The following is a 21,843-nucleotide window of genomic DNA, read 5'->3' on the forward strand; positions in this document are numbered from 1 at the left end:
TGGTATTATATTCTCTAAAACCTGGTATAAGTGTTCACGAAATATTAAATGAATGATCAAATATAGTTTTGCTTGCTTATTATCTCTTTAAAATTAAAAAGAAAAGAATCATATTGATTTCTACTATAGTATTTCTTGAACTTTCAGTTTCAAAGTCTAAATTTCCTTTTACAAACTTTTTATTTTGAAATTATTTTAGACTTACAGAAGACTTATAAAGATAGTAGAGTTCATATATACCCTTTATCCAGCTTCCCTAACTTTAAATTTTACATAAGTAGGGTACATTTATCAAAGTTAAGAAAATAACATTGTTATAATATTATTGATTAGACTATAAGGTTTCTTCACATTTCACTAGTTTTTCCACCAATATCTGTTTCAGGATATAATACGGGACACCATGTTATGGTTAATCATGTTTCCTTAGACTCCTCCAATCTGTAATAATTTCTCTCTTGTTTTTTATGACCTTGCTCTGACAAACACTGAGGAGCTATCTTGTAGAATGTTCTACATATGGTGTTCGTCTGCTATTTTTTCATGATTAAACTAGGTTTCAAGAATACCACAGCAGTAAAGTTCCCTTCTCATCACATCATATCATGAGTACCTGATGTTCACACGAATTACTGAACCACACCAATTCTTTCTGGGGATCTTAAACTTAATCATTTAGTGAAGGTGGTATTTGCCAAGTTTCTCCACAGTAAACTATTTTTCCCTTTATATTTTCTATCTGTTAAAACTTAGTCCACCATCAAAGTGAGGGAAATTAAGCTCCACTTCCTAGAGAAAAGAATATCAAGCAATTTGTGAACATGTATAAAACCATCACAGTAACTTACTAAACAATTTGGGAAAGGTACTACAACTATTCTATTTCTCCTTGAAGTTTCATCCACTAATTTCAGCATTCATCTGTGGATCTTGCCTGCAGTAATTATTACTGTGATGCTTTAAGGGTGGTTTCTGTTTCTCTCCTTCCTTCTACATTTATTAATTGCGATAAAAGATTTGTCCCATCTCCCTCATTTATTTATCATTCACTTATGTTAGTAGGGTACAATGGATATTTATTTTATTCTTTGGGTTACAATCCAATACTATCATCATTTATTTTGTTGCTCAAATTCTTCCAGCTATGTTCATGGGAATTCTTTAAGGCTGGTTTCTGTACCCTTTTGACATGCTGTTTTAAGTACCTTCTTAAAGTACCTTCCAGCACTACAAGATATCCAACTCTAGAATAAACCACTTCTTCAAGGGGTCCTGGTTCCTTTTATTAGATAATGACATATAGAACCAAAAAGTGAGTACTATAGATGGTTCCTGCTATGGGAGTGTTGCTACCTCTATGCCCTTTCAGCAGAGCCAGAAAATCTATGTATATAGTCTAGCCAATGTGTATACATGTCTGTATTTCTGTATCTGTTTATACTAAATGAGTTCATAGTGATACCTTCAACTTTAATCCCACACCACAGAATTCATTCTAGCCTCCCCCAACACATACTTATTTGTAACTTCTTCCTTCAACAGAGAAAAAAATTCTACCCAGCTCTATAACCTGCTTAATTTGTTCAACCCTAGCATAGCTATAAGTAGTCTCGGTATTACTCCCATGAAAAATAAATCTGCCAACCAGAGAGTGTTTAATGCAAACATTTAAGCATTTTTGTCTTCAGCCTTACAGTATCAACTCAACACGACAGAGGATGAGATGGTTGGATGGGCTTAATGGACGTGAGTTTGAGCAAGGTCCAGGAGTTGGTGATGGACAGGGAAGCCTGGCGTGCTGCAGTCCTTGGGGTCACAAAGAGTCGGACACGACTGAGCGACTGAACTGATCAACTCAACGTACATTCTCTAAAGTTCTTAAATCAGCTTCTTTTCCCACCCACGTCTTTCACTGAAGTAATGGTGAAACATATTTTCACAGTCTGCATTCCATCCTGAAATTCTCCCCACACTCTGGTTGAATTTTTATAAAGGTTGCATATAGTATAGTTCACTGTGGTGTATAGTTTTATGGATTTTGACAGAAGCATGGAGAAATGTTTCTACCATCACTGTACCATACAGAAAAATCCATCACTCCTCAAAATTCTCTTATGCATTCCATTTATAGATAATCCCTATCCCATCCTTCAACACCTGGCAACTACTGATTTGTTTCCTATCCCCATAGTCTTGCCTCTTCCAGATCAGATCAGATCCATACAAATGCACTGCCTAGTATGAAGACTTACATAATTACTTCTTCCACTTAGAGAAACTCATTCAATACTCATGATATCATTTTTGAGGCTGTTTGGGGGGGAACAAAATTGTTTTAAGCACTATAAATTATCATGCCACTGTCTCCTGGACTGAGCAATTATTATCAAGAAGTCCACTATGAATAGTATTATTGTTCTTTTGAAAATAATCTTTTCCCACTTCTGACTGCTTTTAAGATTTCCCATTTGTGCTTTCTATTATTATTACTGAATGAAAGATTCTTCAAATTCTACAATGCTTCACAATTCTCAGAAGTTTCACATACATGATTTTGCATTGTTGTTGTTGTTCAGTCGCTAAGTCATGTCCAACTCTTTGTCACCCATGGACTGCAGCATTCCAGGCTTCCCTGTCCTTCACTATCTCCCGGAGTTTGCTCAAATTCATGCCCATCTGGTTGGTGATGCTACCTAACCATATCATCCTCTGCCGCCCCTTCTCCTTTTACCTTCAATCTTTCCCAGCATCAGGGTCTTTCCAGTGAATTGGCTCTTCGCATCAGATGGCCAAAGTATCAGAGTTTCAGCTTCAGCATCAGTCCTTCCAATGAATATTCAGGGTTGATTTCCCTTAGGATTGACTGATTTGATCTCTTTGCAGTCCAAGGGACTCTCAAGAGTCTTCTCCAGCACCACAGTTCAAAAGCACCAATTCTTCAGCGCTTAGCTTACTACATCTGTACATGACTACTAGAGAAACCATAGCTTTGACTACATGGACCTTTGCTGGCAAAGTGATAGCTCTGCTTTTTTAATACAGTGTCTAGGTTTGTCATGGCTTTCCTTCCAAGGAGCAAGCGTCTTTTTCACATAACCTCATAATAATCCTTTTTTTCACCTACCCATGTATGTCTCTCCTCCTCCCTTTCCTATCCCTATTAGTAACCACTAGTTTGTTCTCTTTATCCATGAGTCAACTTTTCTGTTTTATTCACTAGTCTGTTGGGCTTCCCTCATAGCTCAGTTGGTAAAGAATCCACCTACAATGCAGGAGACCCCAGTTCAATTCCTGGGTCAGGAAGATCCTCTGGAGAAGGGATAGGCTACCCATTCCAGTATTCTTGGGCTTCCCTTGTGGCTCAGCTGGTAAAGAATCCACCTGCAATGCGGGAGACCTGGGTTCAATCCCTGGGTTGGGAAGATCCCCTGGAGAGGGAAAGGCTACCCACTCCAGTATTCTGGCCTAGAGAATTCCATGGACTATACAGTCCATGGGGTTGCAAAGACTCAGACACGACTGAGCGACTTTCACACACATGCTAGTCTGTTTTAATTTTTAGATTCCACATTTCATTTTGCATAATGCCTTCCATCTATGTTGCTGCAAACAGCAAAATGTCATTTTTCATGGATTAGTAGTATTCCATTGTAGTATTGTCGGAGAAGGCGATGGCACCCCACTCCAGTACACTTGCCTGGAAAATCCTATGGACGGAGGAGCCTGGTAGGCTGAAGTCCATGGGGTCGCTGGGAGTCAGACACAACTGAGCAATTTCACTTTCACTTTTCACTTTCATGCATTGGAGAAGGAAATGGCAACCCACTCTAGTGTTCTTGCCTGGATAATCCCAGGGATGGGGGAGACTGGTGGGCTGCTGTCTATGGGGTCGCACAGAGTCGGACACGACTGAAGCGACTTAGCAGCAGCAGCAGCAGCATTGTAGTATTGTAGTAGTATTCCAATGCAGGAGACCTAGGTTCAATCCCTTGGTTGGGAAGATACCCTGGAGAAGGAAATGGCTACCCACTCCAGTACTCTTGCCTGGAGAATTACATGAACAAAGGAGCCTGGTGGGCTACAGTCGATGGGGTCTCAAAGAGTCAGACTCGACTGAGCAACTAACATTTTCACTTTTAGTATTCCACTGTACATGTATGGACGAATGGATGGATGGATGGATATGTATACGTGTGTGTGTGTGTGTGTGTGAATACACCACAATTTCTTTATCCATTCATCTGCTGATGGACATTTAGATTGCTTCCACATCCTGGCAACTAAATAATGCTTCTCTGAACACTGGGGTACATGCATCTATTTGAATTAGCATTTGAGCTCTTTCAAATATATACCCAGGAGTGCAGTAGCTGGGTCATATGGTAGTCCTATTTTTAGTTCTTCAAGAAATCTCCATACTGTTATCCATTGCGGCTACGTCAATTTACATTCCCCAACAGTGCATGAGGGTTCCCTTTTTTTCACATCCTTGCCAGCATTTGTTGTTTGTGTTCTATTTGATGACAGCCATTCTGATGGGTATGAATCAGTTTGGTTTTGATTTGCATTTCCCTAATGATTAGCAACGCTGAGCATCTTTTCATGTGCCTGTTGGCCATCTGCATATCCTCCTTAGAAAAATATCTACTCAGTGCTCCTTCCTATTTTTAAACAGGTTGTTTGTTTTTCTGATGTTGAGTTATATGACCTGTTTATATATTTTGGATATTAACCCCTTATTGGTCATATCACTTGCAAATATCTTCTCCTTTACAGCAATGGTTAGAGGAACTTCTCTAGGAGAAAAAAGAAGAGGCCACAACTGGAAACAAGAAAATTAGGAAATGAAAAAGCTCATCAGTAAAGGGAAAGAAACAGTAAAGGTAGGAAATCATCCACATACAAAGTTAGCAGAGTTCTGAAAGACAAAAGTAGCAAAATTATTTATATCCACAATAAGCAATTAAGGGATACACAAAATAATTAGATGCAAAATATGCTATCAACAACAGCAATAATTAGGGGAGTAGAGTATAAATGTAGGGTTTTAAAAATGCATTTGAAATTGAGAGATGAGTAAATTAAAACAATCATGAATATATATAGATTGCTATACAAAAACTTCATAGTAAACCAGAAACCAAAAATCTATAATAGATATACACCAGAAAAAGAAATGCAAACATAACCCTAAAGACAGTCATCAAATCACAAAAGAATAAAGAGGAAGAAAGGCTTATAAACCAAATCCAAAACAATTGACAAAATGGCAGTAAGAACATATATAATGATAATTACCTTAAATGTAATGAACTAAATGTTACAACCAAAAGACACAGAGTGGCTGAATGGATACAGAAACATGACCCATATATACACCGTCTATAAAAGACTCGCTTCAGATCTAAAGACACACATTAAAACTCAAAGTGAGGGGATGGAAAAAGGTATTACATGCAAACGGAAACCTAAAGAAGGCCAGAGCAGCAATACTTATATCAGACAAAATAGACTTTAAAATAAAGAGTAAGACTATTAGATGAGACAAAGAACAACACTACATAGATCAAGAGATCAAAGAAGATATAACAAGTATAAATATATATGCACCTAATATAGGAACACCTCAATATATAAGACAAATATTATCAGACATAAAAAAAGAAGTCAACAGCAACACAATAATAGTAGGGGACTTTATTCAGAAAAGATACTATTTTAAGCTAGTTTTATAAAAAAGTTATTTTCAAAACTTATCCAAGATATCTATTTTTTAAAGCATAATTTCTTCTTTGTTTAATAGACTTTTGTTACATTGGTTGAAAGTAGCTTTATATATAGGATGGTAATTAAATTTCCTTATTATGACAACAAATTTCAGTATTTTAAAATCTTAAAACAGGGTTCATAAAAATAAAACTGTTTCAGGTTATTTTTTTACTCCTACTTATACTTTATTTCCAGGAAGTCACCAAATTTTACTGATTCTCTCTACGGTAGAGAGAATCTACCCTCAGTTACATGTAAGTCCTAATTACTTCATCCCTAGATCATTATTACAAAGATTAAGAATTTATTTTTTTCATCTCAGAATCTTACCAACTCAAATCTAACACAGAGGTGATAACTTGTTCTGCAAATTCAGAGTCTCAGAAATGAAATGCTTTTCAGGGTTTCTGTCCAATACAAATCTCCTGCTAAAACCAAACATCTTTTACAATTTAATACTAGATATCCCCTTACTAAAAATTTCAGGGTTATCGTTTTTAAAAACAGGGATATTTTATTATTTGAAGTCAAAATACTACATATATTTATTGTCACTTAATCATGTTATTTATTTAATCATTTAATCATTTCATTAGTATCTATCAAAACTGTACTGTGAAACAGCAGTTCTTTTTTTTTTAATCAGTCACAGTATCCAACTGTAATGCTATCTATGCATTCTAAGGCACTCAATGCTAGCTAGCTTATGAAATCTCTTTTATTTTTTACCTTGGTTTATAACTTCTTTTCCACCTCCAGATGTTGACTAAATCTGACCTTTTCTCTTTTACTCTGTTAGCGAGGCTAGATTTCTTTTTTCTAAATAAGAAGCTATTTTGTTGTCTTTTTCTCTCCTTAAGACAAAAAAATAATGAACAAAATCAAGTTCTCTGACTTAATGTTTTAAAAAGAAACTCACCCTTCTCATTCGTAATTCTTCTAATGCTTCCAGTAAACTTGTTTTGAAATCTAATAGTTGAATAGAAAACAATGTCTCTGAAGAACTTTGAAGAGAGAAGGCAGATGATGCTGACTCAGTCTTAAAATCGTTCTCCATATTAACATTTATTTCCTGTAATATAAATAGGTTTTAACTGAAAAAAATTTATTTAGGTTTTTCAAGTAAAAGCACAGTCATCGTAAAAATAAAACAACTTGTATCCCATAACCCTCCAGGTTTAACACTGAATAACAATTTTGTCATCACTGTTATTCTGATCTTGATACACAAAACACTCAGCAACAATGACCCTATTCTATTTCTCGGTGGCTGAGGCTTTTTCTTTTACCTTAGTACCCTTAAGAACAAATTTTCTGCTCCTAACCACCCAAAGACTGGGTTCCTAATGTTACAGACAAGGCTTGACTCAGTACTAACCTGATCATACCAAGTCTGAGATAGATACTGTGCTTCTTAACTTTGTTTTGATATAAAGCATTTTGTAAGGACAGTGTGAATACTAATTAACAGAAATGCAATCTTTAAACCCAACAAAGTTGGGAAAGGGGGAATGTGATAACTGCCTTTTGCTATAAACCAAGGCATTTAAATGTGTTTCTCAACCCAGAAAAAAGTATGAATCAGGCTGCAAGAAGTTTTTCAACTTTTCATTCTAATAATTGATTCACAAGCGGCTGCAAAGAAATGTACAATGAGTCCTATGCACCATTCACTCAGCCTCTCCTAATGTTAACATTTTGTATAGTAACAGGACAATAAGAAAACTGTCTGACACTGGTACAACTCAGAGAGCTTATGATTATTTTACTGATTATACATACACTAGTTTGTGTATGTGTCTGTGTTTATAATTCTATGAAAATTTATTATACATACAGCTTCATTCAACTACACTACAATCACGATATAGAACTGTACCATCAACATAGGCTCCCTCATGCAGCTTCTTTGTCTCCATACCCACTACACTGATCTTTTCTCTAATTTTATTATTTCCAGAATATTATATAAATGGAATCATATATCATGCAACCCACTGAAACTGGATTTTTTTCACTTATAATAATTACACTGAGATTCATCCACGTTGTTGTACATATCAATAGTTCATTCCTTTCTACTGCTGAGCAATATTCCATGGTATAGACATATTATGGTTTAACCATGCACTCACTGAAAGACATCTGAGTTGTTCTCAGTTTTTGGCTCTTATGAATAAAGCTGCTATGAACATTCATGTACAAGTTTCTATATGAACAAATGTCTTCATTTCTTAGGGATAAGTGTCCAAGAGTGTAACTGCTGGGCTGAATAAATATTGAGTCAGTTTTCAGTTTTAAAAGTCAAACTATTTCCCAGAGTGGTTATGCCATTTTACACCCTATTTGGCAATGTACAAGTGTTCAGTTTCTCCAAAGACCCACCACTATTTGGTATTATTACTACTTTTTATTTTAGCCATCCTGATAGGTATTGTATTAGTAAATGTTCTTCAGAGAAAAGAGAACTAATAGAGTATATATATAAAAAGGTTTATTTCAAGGAATTGGTTCATGTGATTGTGGGGTCTGACAAATCGAAAATCTTTAGGACAGGCCAAAAGGCTGGAGACCCTGGAAAGAGGTAATACTACAACTTAAGTCCAAAGGTAATCTGGAAGCACAATTCCTTCTTCCTTAGGGAACCTCAATCTTTTTTTCTTACAACCTTCAACTGATTAGATAAGGCCCATCCACATTATAATTGGAGAAGGAAATGGCAACCCACTCCAGTGTTCTTGCCTGGAGAATCCCAGGGCTGGGGGAGCCTGGTGGGCTGCCGTCTATGGGGTCGCACAGAGTCAGACACGACTGAAGTGACTTAGCATAGCATAGCATAGCATAGCATAGCATCCACATTATAAAGGGTAATTTGCTTTAGTCGAAGTCTACTGATTTAAGTGTTGATCTCATCTAAAAACTATCTTCACAGACACAGATGTCTGACCAAGTATCTGGGTACTGTGACATAGCCAACTTGACAAAAAAATTAACCATCACAATTGTGTATGTAAGAAACTTTATAAAAGGGAAACTTCCATTCCTAAAAATAATGGGCTATGTTATTTGGACTAACAGTCCAACTAAAAACAACAATTCCAAATAAAATATTTTTAAAATCTTAAAAGTATCAAAGACCTAGCCAGTGGGATTGACTGATGGATTGCATGTGAGGTGAGACAAAGAGAGGAGTCAAGGATAATTTTGAAGTTTTTGGCCTGAGCACCACCTGGGTGGATTGAACAGTGGAGGGAAGACTGCAGGCTGGAGCATTTGGGGAGGCAGGGCTGGCAAGTTCAGGAGTTCAGTTTTGGACATGGATTTTGGATGTCCAAATGAAGCAGACATCAAGGTAAGTGGATATGTGCTCTGGAGATGAAGAGGACTGGTTCCACAACTTGTGGTGATGTGTCAAGAGATATCAGTAAGAAGAGGGCAACGGGAACTTATCTTCAAGTTTCCCATTGTTCCGTCTTAACAGAAATGTAGTATTCCATTCCATTTCAGTTTTCCATTCTATTGCTAATTCATGTGTTCAGGTGAAGGCTTTTAGACAAATAGTTGTTCAGAAATATAACAGTTAACACTTAAAGGACACAGACTACCTGCCAGGTGGGGGTCTCAGCTCATAATATATATTATTATAACTCAATCCTCAAAACAAATCTTTCTTGGATAAGTAAAATCATCATCCCCATTTTTTGCAGGTGAAGAAACAAAGGAACACAGAGGTTAGTAAACTTCCAGAGGTTTCGCAGCTAATAAGTGATGAAAGCAGAATTTGAAAACGGACACGTTGACTCCGGAGTCCCTGCCCCAAACACTATATTGTACTGTTTTTGTAGTGCTTGGAACCCTAATGTTCTTCCATGTTAATGAAATAAAGATACCGTAGCCCTTTCAACTTTTCAGAGTTGACTAAAACAGAGTTCTACATTACTAAATGATGTATGATGCTGTTTTAAATTGCCTTTATTTTAATAAAATATCAACACTTTTATTGTGTCAAGTTCCTTTTAGTCTCTATAAATCAAGGTATTTTGACTATGAATTTTATGTTGTTATAGCTTAATGATGCTCACTGATTACGTCAATAGATTTTTTTTTCTTGGCTGTACCGCCCAGCATGCGGGATCTTAAGTTCCCCGATCAGGAATCAAACCTGCACCCCCTGCAGTGGAAGCATGGAGTCTTAAACACTGGATCTCCAGGGAAATCCCAGGTCAATAGAATTTTAAAGTTTGCCAAACTCAACTCTGTGGTTATGAAGCTACTGGCAGGAGAAAACAAAAAAGTAATCTAAGTTTCTTCCTGAATTTGACTTCTCTGCTCACAAATATTTTTCTGTTGTGAAACTTGTCTGAGACTGAAAAGGTGAGCAAAGGGGTGGAATCTACTTTCAGAGTGAAATGGATTTCTTGGACAATGGCCCATTATAAGGAATACTTTTCATTTGACAGCCTTACATCACACATGAATGAAAACTGCTATTTTTAAGTGGTTTATTATGTTCAATGAATGAAACTACCTTATTGAATTTGCTGATGAATGTTACATGGTATATAAAATTTAGTAACAGCTTTGGTGGCCTCTGGCTTAAGAGACATGGAATTCAAACCTAAGGCCTGCCAAAGCAGGGAGCCTAATAAAAAACCAACTATATTAAGTAGAATTCAGAAGAGTTAACTCTCAGATAAAATTGAAGCAAAAATAACCATCTTCAATAGGAGAGTTACTTTGGTGCCAAGCAAATAAATCCTAAAGGAGAAAAGGGAGGGGGAGGGGAAGAATGAGAAGATTAAACAAAAAGTATCATCACAAGAAATGTTTAAAAACTTAACTTCAGATGAATTTGTTAACAAAAGTTACTTCACAGGATAGTGAAAGATACATCAATTTGTGAATATGATTTTAAATGTTTCCATACTGGAAGTGCCGATTAAGCAAATAAAAAGTCTCTTTATTGTAGGTATTCAAAGAATCTTCTGGATAATTTTTCAGGGAGAGTGAGTAGCACATAAAGATAATTAGGCATGGAAAGAAGCACTGCATTATGAGAACAAGTTTAAAAAGGCACATACATACCGTAGATTTCTGGCATTATCACAAACAGACTTTAAAAACAAATATGCTTAGTATGTTTAAAGAAATAAAGTCAAGGTTGAAACTATTATATCTGCAAAGAATACCAGATATTTTTAAAGATCCAAGTATAATCTCTAGGTATGAAAAATATATAATCAACAATTGATAACTCAATCCATATGTTTGGTAGAAGACTGGACATAGTTGAAAAGAGAATCAGTGTACTAGAAAATAGATCAGGTACAAATGGAGGATGCAGTAAGGAAATTAAAATATGCAAAGTACAGAAGAAAGTTAAGAAAGATGAAGTATAAAGTGAGAGGCTATAAAACCATTCCCCAAAGAAGAGAGAAACAGGCTATATTCTGAAAACCTAATAACTGAGAATTATCCAAAACCTAGATAGCATATTCAAAAGCAGAGACATTACTTTGCCAACAAAGGTTCGTCTAGTAAAGGCTATGGTTTTTCCTGTGGTCGTGTATGGATGTGAGAGTTGGACTGTGAAGAAGGCTGAGCGCCGAAGAATTGATACTTTTGAACTGTGGTGTTGGAGAAGACTCTTGAGAGTCCCTTGGACTGCAAGGAGATCCAACCAGTCCATTCTGAAGGAGATCAGCCCTGGGATTTCTTTGGAAGGAATGGTGCTAAAGCTGAAACTCCAGTACTTTGGCCACCTCATGTGAAGAGCTGACTCATTGGAAAAGACTCTGATGCTGGGAGGGATTGGGGCAGGAGGAGAAGGGGACGACAGAGGATGAGATGGCTGGATGGCATCACTGACTCGATGGATGTGAGTCTCAGTGAACTCCGGGAGTTGGTGATGGACATGGAGGCCTGGCGTGCTGCGATTCATGGGGTCGCAAAGAGTCGGACACAACTGAGCGACTGATCTGATCTGATCTGATCTGATCCAAAACTGAAGAAAACATCAAGCTTCAGATCAAGAATCCCAATGAATCAAAAAATGCTGCATTTGATTTAATTCTGACTGAGAAACTGAAAAGAAAAGGATCCCTTTGTTTTAATCTCACGTTAAACTAATTGTACTTAGTTCACGGCTCACCTCTTCAGTCCATGCAGAATTCTGTACTTGACTCCTGTGTGCTTGGTTTCTAATTCCATTCCTTTTCCAAACCTTCACAGAGCACCTCTAATACTTTTGATATGCATCCTTAAAGCTATAGTTATCCTCTTTAATGTACATAGTGTATGTATATTAAATTGACATAAATTCTATTTTATTACAGAGGAAAAAATTGTAGTTAGTCCACAATGGATTTTTAAAAATCCGTATCTACAGATAGCACAGTAAAGTGTCAGAAAAAATTTCAAAGGACTTAAACCATACAGATAATACCAAAACAAGGAATCAAAATATGGAAATGAAATATTATAGACCAGTATAGCTCATGAAAGTAGATCCAAATTCTAAACAAAATAAGCACATACTGAAGCTAATAATGGATAAAAATGATGTATGATAATAAAGTAAATTTACCACAGAAACGTAAGATTTAACAATAGAAAATCAGTTACTGTAATTCTATATACTAAGATGCTAAAAGAAAAAAACTACATGATCACAGATTTTTTAAAAGCATCTGAAAATATGCAACAATTGTTTATTTTTTAAAGCTCTCAGAAAACAATAAGCAAATGAGAATTTCCTTAATCAGCATAATCTACAAAAAGGTTTCAGCAACATCATGCTTAATAGTAAAAAATTGAAAGCATTCTCTTTGAGATCATGAATAAGGCAAGAATTTCAATTACCACTACATTTTATTAAAGGTAGTATGAGAAAGCAAGAAAAAGAAATAAAAGCCATATAGACAAAAGCAATTCACTGATGAAATAACTGTGAATAAAAATAACTTTTTAAAATTACAAATGACATACTAGAAAAAATAAGAGAATTAGCAAACTAGAGAGAAATAAAAATAATACACAATAACCAACTGTATTCCTGTACACTAAGAAAAAAATCTTGGGAATAAAACTTAAAATAACATTTGCAATAGCTAGAATAAATCTAACAAAACATGTTTAAGATTTTTAGGCAGAAAAATATAAAACTTGATTAAATAATATCTAAATAAATGAAGAAATACACCATATTCATATACCAGAAGCCTCAAAAGTGAAAAGAAGCCAATTATTCCCAAATTGAAAAACTCAATTCAATGCAATCTCAGACAAATCCTAATAGTTCTTGCAAAATTCAGTAACGTAATTTTTAAATTAATACAGAAACAGAAATGCAAATAATGAAAAATAGCCAAGATACTCTTAAAAAGTGGGAAGACTTGTTCCATCAATTATGAAGTTTTATTATAGCACTAGAGCAATTAAGACAATGTGACAATGTTGCAGGAAAATACAAAAAGACCTATGAAATAAAACCGGGAATCCAGACCAGTGGATGTTCTTATGTGTGTACATATATTTATATACCATATACACGTGGAAGGACTACTTATTTTCAATAAATAGTTCTGGGATGACTACACATCTATTTCAGAAAAAAAGTGAAATTTGACCCCTGCTTCACATAATATGCAAAGATAATCCCAAATGGATCAGAGAACCAATTTTAAAGCAAAAGTGTAATCCTGTTGTGAGATACTACAGAATATACTAGTTGCTCTTGAACTGAGGAATGATTTTTTTAAACAAGACACCAAAAGCACTAGTAATGAAGCAAAAGACTAATCTCTTTACTACTGAAATTAAAAACTTCTGTTCACCAAAAAATATCAAAGAGAATAAAAAGATAAATCACAAACTGGAAAAAGTTATTTTTAACACATATAACCCAAAAAAAGACTAACACCAAGAATATTTTAAATGTAGTAAGAAAAAAAATGACAGATAAACTAACAGAAAAGTATACATAGTATTTAAACAGGTACTTCATAAAAGAGGATATTCAAATAGCCAATATACACAGGAGAATGTGCTCAGTTTCACTGGTAATTAGGAAAACGAAAATTAAAACTCCAAGATTCCACAAACATACTCATCAGATTAACAAACATTTTAAAATTGGACATTACCAAAGATTAGTGAAGAAGTGAAACAATGGAAACTCCCAGACACTGTCAGTGTGTACACTGGTGAAAACAGTTTGGAAGTATAAAGTTAAACATATAAAGATAAAAATCCTTTATCGGTTGTAACAGCCCCCTCAAAACCTAATGGCTTAAAATAACAACGATTAAAAAACAAAACGAGTACCTCAACATTTGAGGTACATTTGTTGTTGTTCAATCCCTCAGTCGTGTCCAACTCTTTATGACCCCATGGGCTGCAGCATGCTAGGCTTCCCTGTTCATCACGAACTCCTGGAGCTTGCTCAAACTCATGCCGATCAAGTCAGTGATGCCATCCAACCATCTCATCCTCTGTCCTTCCCTTCTCCTCCTGACTTCAATCTTTCCCAGCATCAGGGTCTTTCCAATGAGTCGGTTCTTTGCATTAGGTGGCCAAAGTATTGGAGTTTCAGCTTCAGCATCAATCCTTCTAATAAATATTCAGGACTGATATCCTTCAGAATGGACTGGTTGGATCTCCTTGCAGTCCAAGGGACTCTCAAGAGTCTTCTCCAACACCACAGTTCAAAAGCATCAATTCTTCAGTGCTCAGCTTTCTTTATGGTTCAACTCTCACATCCATACATGACTACTGGAAAAACCATAGCTCTGACTAGACGGACTTTTGTTGGCAAAGTAATGTCTCTGCTTTTTAGTATGCTGTCTAGGTTAGACATAGCTTTTCTTCCAAGGAGCAACCATCTTCTAATTTCATGGCTGCAGTCATCATCTGCAGTGATTTTGAAGCCCCCAAAAATAAAGTCTCTCACTGTTTCCATTGTTTCCCTATCTATTTGCCATGAAGTGATAAGACTGGATGCCATGATCTTAGTTTTTTGAATGCTGAGTTTTAAGCCAGCTTTTTCACTCTCCTTTTTCACCTTCATCAAGAGGTTCTTTAATTCCTCTTCACTTTCTGCCATAAGGGTGGTGTCATCTGCATATCTGAGGTTATTGATATTTCTCCTGGCAATCTTGATTCCAGCTTGTGCTTCATCCAGTCCAGCATTTCTCATGATGTACTCTGCATATAAGTTAAAGAAGTAGGGTGACAATATACAGCCTTGATGTACTCCTTTCCCAATTTGGAACCAGTCAGTTGTTCTACGTCCAGTTCTAACTGTTGCTTCTTGACCTGCATACTGGTTTAGCAGGAGGCAGGGAAGCTTGTCTGGTATTCCCATCTCTTTAAGGATGTTCCACAGTTTGTTGTGATCCACACAGTCAAAGGCTTTAGCGTAGTCAATGAAGCAGAAGTAGATGTTTTCCTGGAATTCTCTTGCTATTTCTGTGATCCAATGGATGATAGTAATTTGATCTCTGGTTCCTCTGTCTTTTCTAAATCCAGCTTGAACATCTGGAAGTTCTCAGTTCACCTACTGTTGAAGCCTAGCTTGGATAATTTTGAGCATTACTTTGCTAATGCGAGTGCTAATGCTAGTGTGTGAGATGAGTACAATTGTGTGATAGTTTGAACTGTCTTTGGCATTGCCCTTCTTTATTACCTCAACATAATAAAGGCCATACATGACAAGCCCACAGCTAACATCATAATGGCAAAAAGCTGAAAGATCTTCCTCCAAGATCAGAAACAAGACAAGGATGTCCACTCTCTTTCCTTTTGCTGAGCAATTTTAATAGTATGTAACTATCTTAAAATACGTCTTATATCTGGAGTCACAGTGGTTAATTCCCAAACATTATCTTCAGCATAGAAGATTAAGACTGATTTATAAATAGGCAAGCAACTCAATCCTGGTCAGAGTTCAGAAGGAAAGTGTATTCCGAAGGGAGGCTTCTAAGAAAGTTCTTTTTGCTCCTAGGAGTCACAGGAAGAAATGAGTCTTTTCTTATGCTGTATATTATTCTGTCTCATCTTAACACCTGGAATTGCTGAAGCCCTATTTGACCACAAGGGGAGTCAGCTTGAGGGCAGTGAGGATGGCAGAGTGGTAAAAAAGAAGGAACCTTGGTCCCTGACAACATTGCTCAGGCACCAACTATACCATATCAGGAATCTACTCAACCTCTATACGTGTATAATGTAAGATAATAAATGTCCTTCTTGTTTAAGGCAGTTTTAGTAAAATTTTGTTATCTGTTGCCAAGGAATTATGATCTATCATGCTACCATGTAACTGAGAATCTATAATAACTATGTACATCTACCTATGTTTAACAGTAATTGAAGGACTGATGCTGAAGCTCAGTCCTTTGGCCACCTGATGTGAAATACTTTGGCCACCTCATGTGAAAAGCTGACTTATTGGAAAAGACCCTGATGCTTGGAAAGACTGAGGGCAGGAAGAGAAGCGGGCAACAAGGGATGAGATGGTTGGATGGCATCATGAATCCAATGGACTTGAGTTTGAGCAAACTCCAGGAGATAATGAAGGACTGGGAAGCCTGGCCTGCTGCAGTCCATGGGGTCACAAACAGTGGGTCACAACTGAGTGACCGAACAACAACAATTGGTATATAAGATCACTCTTACATTAGATGACCCCCTAAGGGCAAGGTTATGTCTCATTTAATTTTCTTTCTTTCCTGTGTTTTGTTAATTTTTAATTTTACCCAAAGTAATATTTGCAGTTGTGTAAAAAAAAAAAAGAGCCAGAAAGCAAACATGGGAAAACAGTGATCAGCTGGCCTCCCTTTCGCCATTCCCACTTTCCGAGTCACTTTCAATTATTTTGGCTGTTTCTTCAGATATATTCCTAAATATTTCTAAATGCTTTAACTCTATTTTTTTTAATGTATCCATTTTTACTGTATTTTTTTACATCCTATTATATTAATTAATTTAGCTCACTTCTTCCATCTTCTTAACAAACTCACAGCACAATTTTAGGTTGACTCCAAGGTCAGTTTACATCAATAGTTACAAAAATGTGAGAAGACCTTTAAGGGGGTCTGCAACTTAAAAATTATTTTCATTATAATACTACAGTGTTATATGCCTTTATTTTTATATTCTCATTAGTGTACAGTGGAATTTTCCATAAGCTACATAATAAGATACTGCAACAGAAAAATGTAAAAGCAGATACGATAATCTACTTGTGTCCTTTTAAGCCAGATATGAAGGAGATTCACAAATAGAAAACAATGCCATTTTTATTACTAAGGATTTTTGTTTAGGAAAATATGTTCTTTTTTTATAAAAATGTCATTTCAAATTACAATTTATGATTTTATTTGAATAAACATCAAAAAATTTTCTCAGTTTTAATTCCTCATCTCATACAGAAAACAGCAAAAGATATATGCCACATAAACAAAAGTTTTCTAAGATCTTTAATAACCTTTAAAAGTATCTTTAAACCTTGGAGAACTACTGGCTTAAATTATTGTTAACTATGTAAATTTAATCCCTGGGTCAGGAAGATCACCTGGGGTAGGAAATGGCAACCCACTCCAGTATTCTTGCCTGGAAAATTTCATGGACAGCAAAGCCTGGCGGGCTACAGTCCATAGGGTCACAAAGAGAGTCAGACACAACTAAGCGACTGAGCACACACACAAATGTTGTTTACTGCCAAGCCAAGAAAAGTATCATTCATTACATGCCTTTTTGTTGTTAAGTTTAGATACTGTTAAGACTTTTTTTTCCCATTTCTTATTTTGCTTTGTACCTGCTATTTACTTTTTTCAAATGCTCCAAAAAAATGTCAGTCAACAATTTTTCTAAGTTTTCAAAAACATCAAATTATTTAGTCATGACTCTCCCACATCTCTCCATTCTGTTGCTCCAACCTGGCCTGGTCTGGATGCACAGCCATTGTTTTCCAGTTTTCCACTGACATCATCTCCTATGCCTTCTTTTTTTTGGCTTTTTTCCTGGTCTTGATAAAAAGTAACCCTCCAGTAGCTTCCTATGGGTGGGTGAATGGAAGCTAAGTTCTTTTCACATAAAAATGTCTCAAAATTACACTATTCCAACCTCATACTTAATATGACAGTTTGGCCTCAGCTATAGAAAAGGAGGCCTATACTATTTATAATATCCTCCCCTCATTCTCTGTTCTCTCTGGAACTCCTTTTAGTAGGATGCTGAATCACATATATTGATCATCTAATTTTCTTATCTCTCCTATTTTCTTATTTCTATCTTATTGTACTTTTGTTCCACTTTCTGAGAGATCTCCTCCCCCTTATCTCCCAATCATTCTGTTGAAATTTATCTTTTTAATGTCCAAAATTTATTTTCTGTTACAGAACTGTATTTTTTTCATAGCATTCTATTTCTGCTTTATGAACATAAAAACCTCTCTTATCTAGTAGTTTTTTATATACTGTGTATATATTCTTACATACATGTTTAACAGCCACAAATTCCTCCCATTCAGCACTCATACCTCTTTGCAATATGACTTTCTTGCTTCTCCCATCCAGAAATGGAATGTATTTCTTTTCTCTTTTGAATCTAGGTTAGCTGTATAACATTCTTTGATCAATAGAATGTGTGAGAATTGACACCAGAGTTTAGAGTACCAGAGTTTAGGCTTCAGAAGTCTTGTAGTTTCTGCCTTTGAACTCTTGGAAAGATCCCCAAAGAAAACCCTGCTTTATGAAATCCGGGGTGGAAAAAAAACATATAAAAATGCAAGAGTTCTAATTTTCCTATCTGAACTCAGCCCTGAGCAAACCCATCATTAAATAATACTTGTATTTAATAGCCTAATAAAATCAATAAATTAACATCCCAATCTACAAAATTATGAGAAATAATAAATTATTATTGTTGTAGCCACCTAGTTTGGGTGATTTGTTATTCAGCAACAAGTAAATGATACAGAAAAGAATATTAGAAATGGAATGATACCACACAAAAACCCAAAATATGTAGGGCTGACTTAGGGACTGCATGGTAAGCAGAGGCCAAACTGGAAGAGCAATGAGGAAGTGTTACTAGAGTCTGTAAACCTAGTAATTGGCCAGAGGACTAAGGCAACTTGGAACATAAGAAAAACAAAATGTACCTAATTAAAATGTGAATACGACTAAGGAGATTTCCAGGTAGAATGTTGCAAGTGTCAATTGGTCTTTTTTTTCCTAGTGGAATATTAAAGGTATGTAAAGACAGATAAATTAAAGAAGGAATTATTTAGGTTCATTCATTCAAATCTGCAGGAAATATAAAGGGCCCAATATGTGCTAGGTTGGAAAATTAAAACCATTTCACACTTCCAGTCTCCAATTAACAAAAATTCTCATAGTAAGAAAGAGTTCAAAATAAATGTCAAACCAAGACCCTTTAATGTCTCAGAAAATGCAAGGCAATATTACTATATAAGAATCTCAAGGGCTTTATCTCAGAGCAGCCTGATATGTCCAAAGTAGACAGAGGTCCATCTTAGAATTATGGGTGTGGCTTTGGAGAAAAAATTCATAGGACACCCAGAAAGTGTTATGCTTTTTGTTCTGAGTTAGTTTATGGGTTTGGGGTTTTGGAGAGTTTTTTTGTTTTTGTCTTTTCACAGTATTAGTAGGAGCACTACCAGCTTGGACTAAAAAAGACTGAGTCAGCTCAAAGTGAAGGATCCTCTGGGCCACAAAGTTCAACAGGTAGAAAACATGACTGAAAGAGCTACTCAGTTGCAAAAAAAAGACTATTTCTCATAGAAAATGAAAAGCCTTTCAAAGAACTGAGCCAAGAATCCAGAGGTAGCGCCAAGAGGAAAACAAAGGACTGGAGAACACATCCAGGGAGCAGAATGGACACTGTAAAGAACAACTCTATTGTTTTCCTTTTTTACAATATTTCACTTCTGACCACTCTAGTCACCAAATGTGTAGAGGTTTCCCACACACCAAACATTTCTGCCAACACTAACTGGGTGTCCTACAATTTATCTTAACTCTGATATTTTCTACCTAGAGACAGAATCAGATCCACAGGTTAAGGACTCAGTCCTACAAGACTATCCCTACCACCACTTCAGATACCAATCACAAGTCCAGGTTGTCACCTGTATGTCTGAACAACTAACTGGCTGTAAATCAGAGATTTCCATGACTCGCCCTCTGCAGGTTTGATCGGTTTGCTAGAGCAGCTCACAGAACTCAGGAAAAAGTTTATTCACTAGATTATCAGTTTATAAAGGAAATTAAAAGATGTGAATAAACAGCCGAATGAAGAGATACAGAGAGAGAGACCTAAAAGGGTCCCAAACAAAGGAGCCTCTGTCTCTATATATAGAGTCTGGAGTATGTCGCCTTCTCAGCACATAGAAGCATCCTTGTTCATCAGTCTCTCCAAATGTCTGTAGTTCAGGGATCTTTATGGAGGCTTTATTAAATAAACATGATTGATCATCAGTGACCAAGTCATTCTCCAGCTCTTCACCCCTACCAGGGGGTCTAGCTGAGGGTTGAGAGGCTGAAAGTTCCTATCCTTTTAATCACAGGGTTGTTTCTCCTAGCAACCACTTCCCATGCTTAGGGGCTTTCCAAAAACCACCTCTTTATGGCCAATTGGCACATGAAAAGATGTTCAACATCACTAATTGCCGATGCTGCTGCTGCTGCTAAGTCGCTTCAGTTATGTCCAACTCTGTGCGACCCATGGAAGGCAGCCCACCAGGCTCCCCTGTCCCTGGGATTCTCCAGGCAAGAACACTAGAGTGGGTTGACATTTCCTTCTCCAATGCATGAAAGTGAAAAGTGAAAGGGAAGTCGCTCAGTCATGTCCAACTCTTAGTGACCCCATGGACTGCAACCTATCAGGCTCCTCCATCCATGGGATTTTCCAGGCAAGAGTACTGGAGTGGGGTGCCATTGCCTTCTCCCTCACTAATTACTAGAGAAATGCAAATCAAAACCATAATGAAGTATCACTTTACACCAGTCAGAATGGCCATCATCAAAAAGTCTACAAATAACAAATGCTAAAGAGGGTGTGGAGAAAAGGGAACCCTTCTACCCTGTCAGTGGGAATTTAAGTTGGTGCAGCCACTATGGAAAACAGTAAGGGTCCTCAGAAAACTAAAACTAGAATTACCATATGATCGAGCAATCCCATTTCTGAACACATATCCAGACAAAAACAATTCAAAAAGATACATGTACCCCTAAGTTCATAGCAGCACTAATCACAATAGCCAAGATATGGAAACAACTTAAATGTCCATTGACAGATGAATAGATAAAGTAGATATGGTATATATATACAATGAAATACTATTCAGCCACAAAAATGAACAAAGTAATGCCATTTGTAGCAACATAGATGCAACCAGAAATTATCGTACTAGTGAAGTCAGAAAGACAAATACCATATGATATCACTTATATGTGGAATCTAAAACATGATACAAATGAACCTATCTATGGAAAAAAAAAAAACAAAATCAAAGACACAAGAGAACAAATTGTTGATTGCCAAGGGGGAAAGGGCTGGGAGAGAGGTGGAGTGGGAGTTTGGGGTTAGCAGATGTAAGCTCTTAATGGATAACAGTAAGATCCTACTGTATAGCACAGATAACTCTATCAATATATTATGATAAAGCCATAATGGAAAAGAAGCTTTTAAAAGATATGCATAACTGAATCACTCTACTATACAGCAGTAATTAACAAAACACTGTAAATCAACTATACTTCAATTTAAGAAAAGGATAAAATAAAAAAACAAAATCACCTCCTTAACACAAACTCAGGTGTGCTTAAAAGAGGCTTGTTATAACAACAACAAAAAAGATACTTTACAGTTCCTTATGATTATACACTGGAAGTGAGAAATAGATTTAAGGGACTAGATCTGACAGAGTGCCTGATGAACTATGGATGGAGGTTCATGACATTGTACAGGAGATAGGGAATGACCATCTCCAAGAAAAAGAAATGCAAAAAAGCAAAATGGCTTTCTGAGGAGGCCTTACAAATAGCTGTG

The 21,843-nt window shown here is 36.3% G+C and overlaps 1 protein-coding gene across 50 annotated transcripts in view; it reads right to left on the bottom strand.

The window, feature by feature from the left end:
• CCDC73 (coiled-coil domain containing 73) overlaps positions 1-21,843 on the bottom strand; it is a 153,583-nt gene that overhangs the window by 105,572 nt on the left and 26,168 nt on the right. For 49 of the 50 annotated variants that reach the window (XR_015142222.1, XR_015142226.1, XR_015142221.1 and 46 more), the window contains exon 2: positions 6,689-6,841. Coding sequence is in view for 42 of the 50 variants with exons in the window: in XM_086341021.1 (XP_086197147.1) it covers positions 6,689-6,826 (138 nt within the window). In the remaining 8 variants the exon portion in view is untranslated. Of the gene's footprint in view, positions 1-6,688; positions 6,864-21,843 lie in introns of all 50 variants that reach the window. The other variant, XM_086340999.1, reaches the window with a different exon arrangement.

The sequence above is a fragment of the Bos grunniens genome, chromosome 15 (assembly GCF_055505025.1).
Source record: "Bos grunniens cultivar Pamir isolate PY7600 chromosome 15, Bosgru_T2T1.0, whole genome shotgun sequence".
NCBI lineage: Eukaryota > Metazoa > Chordata > Mammalia > Artiodactyla > Bovidae > Bos > Bos grunniens.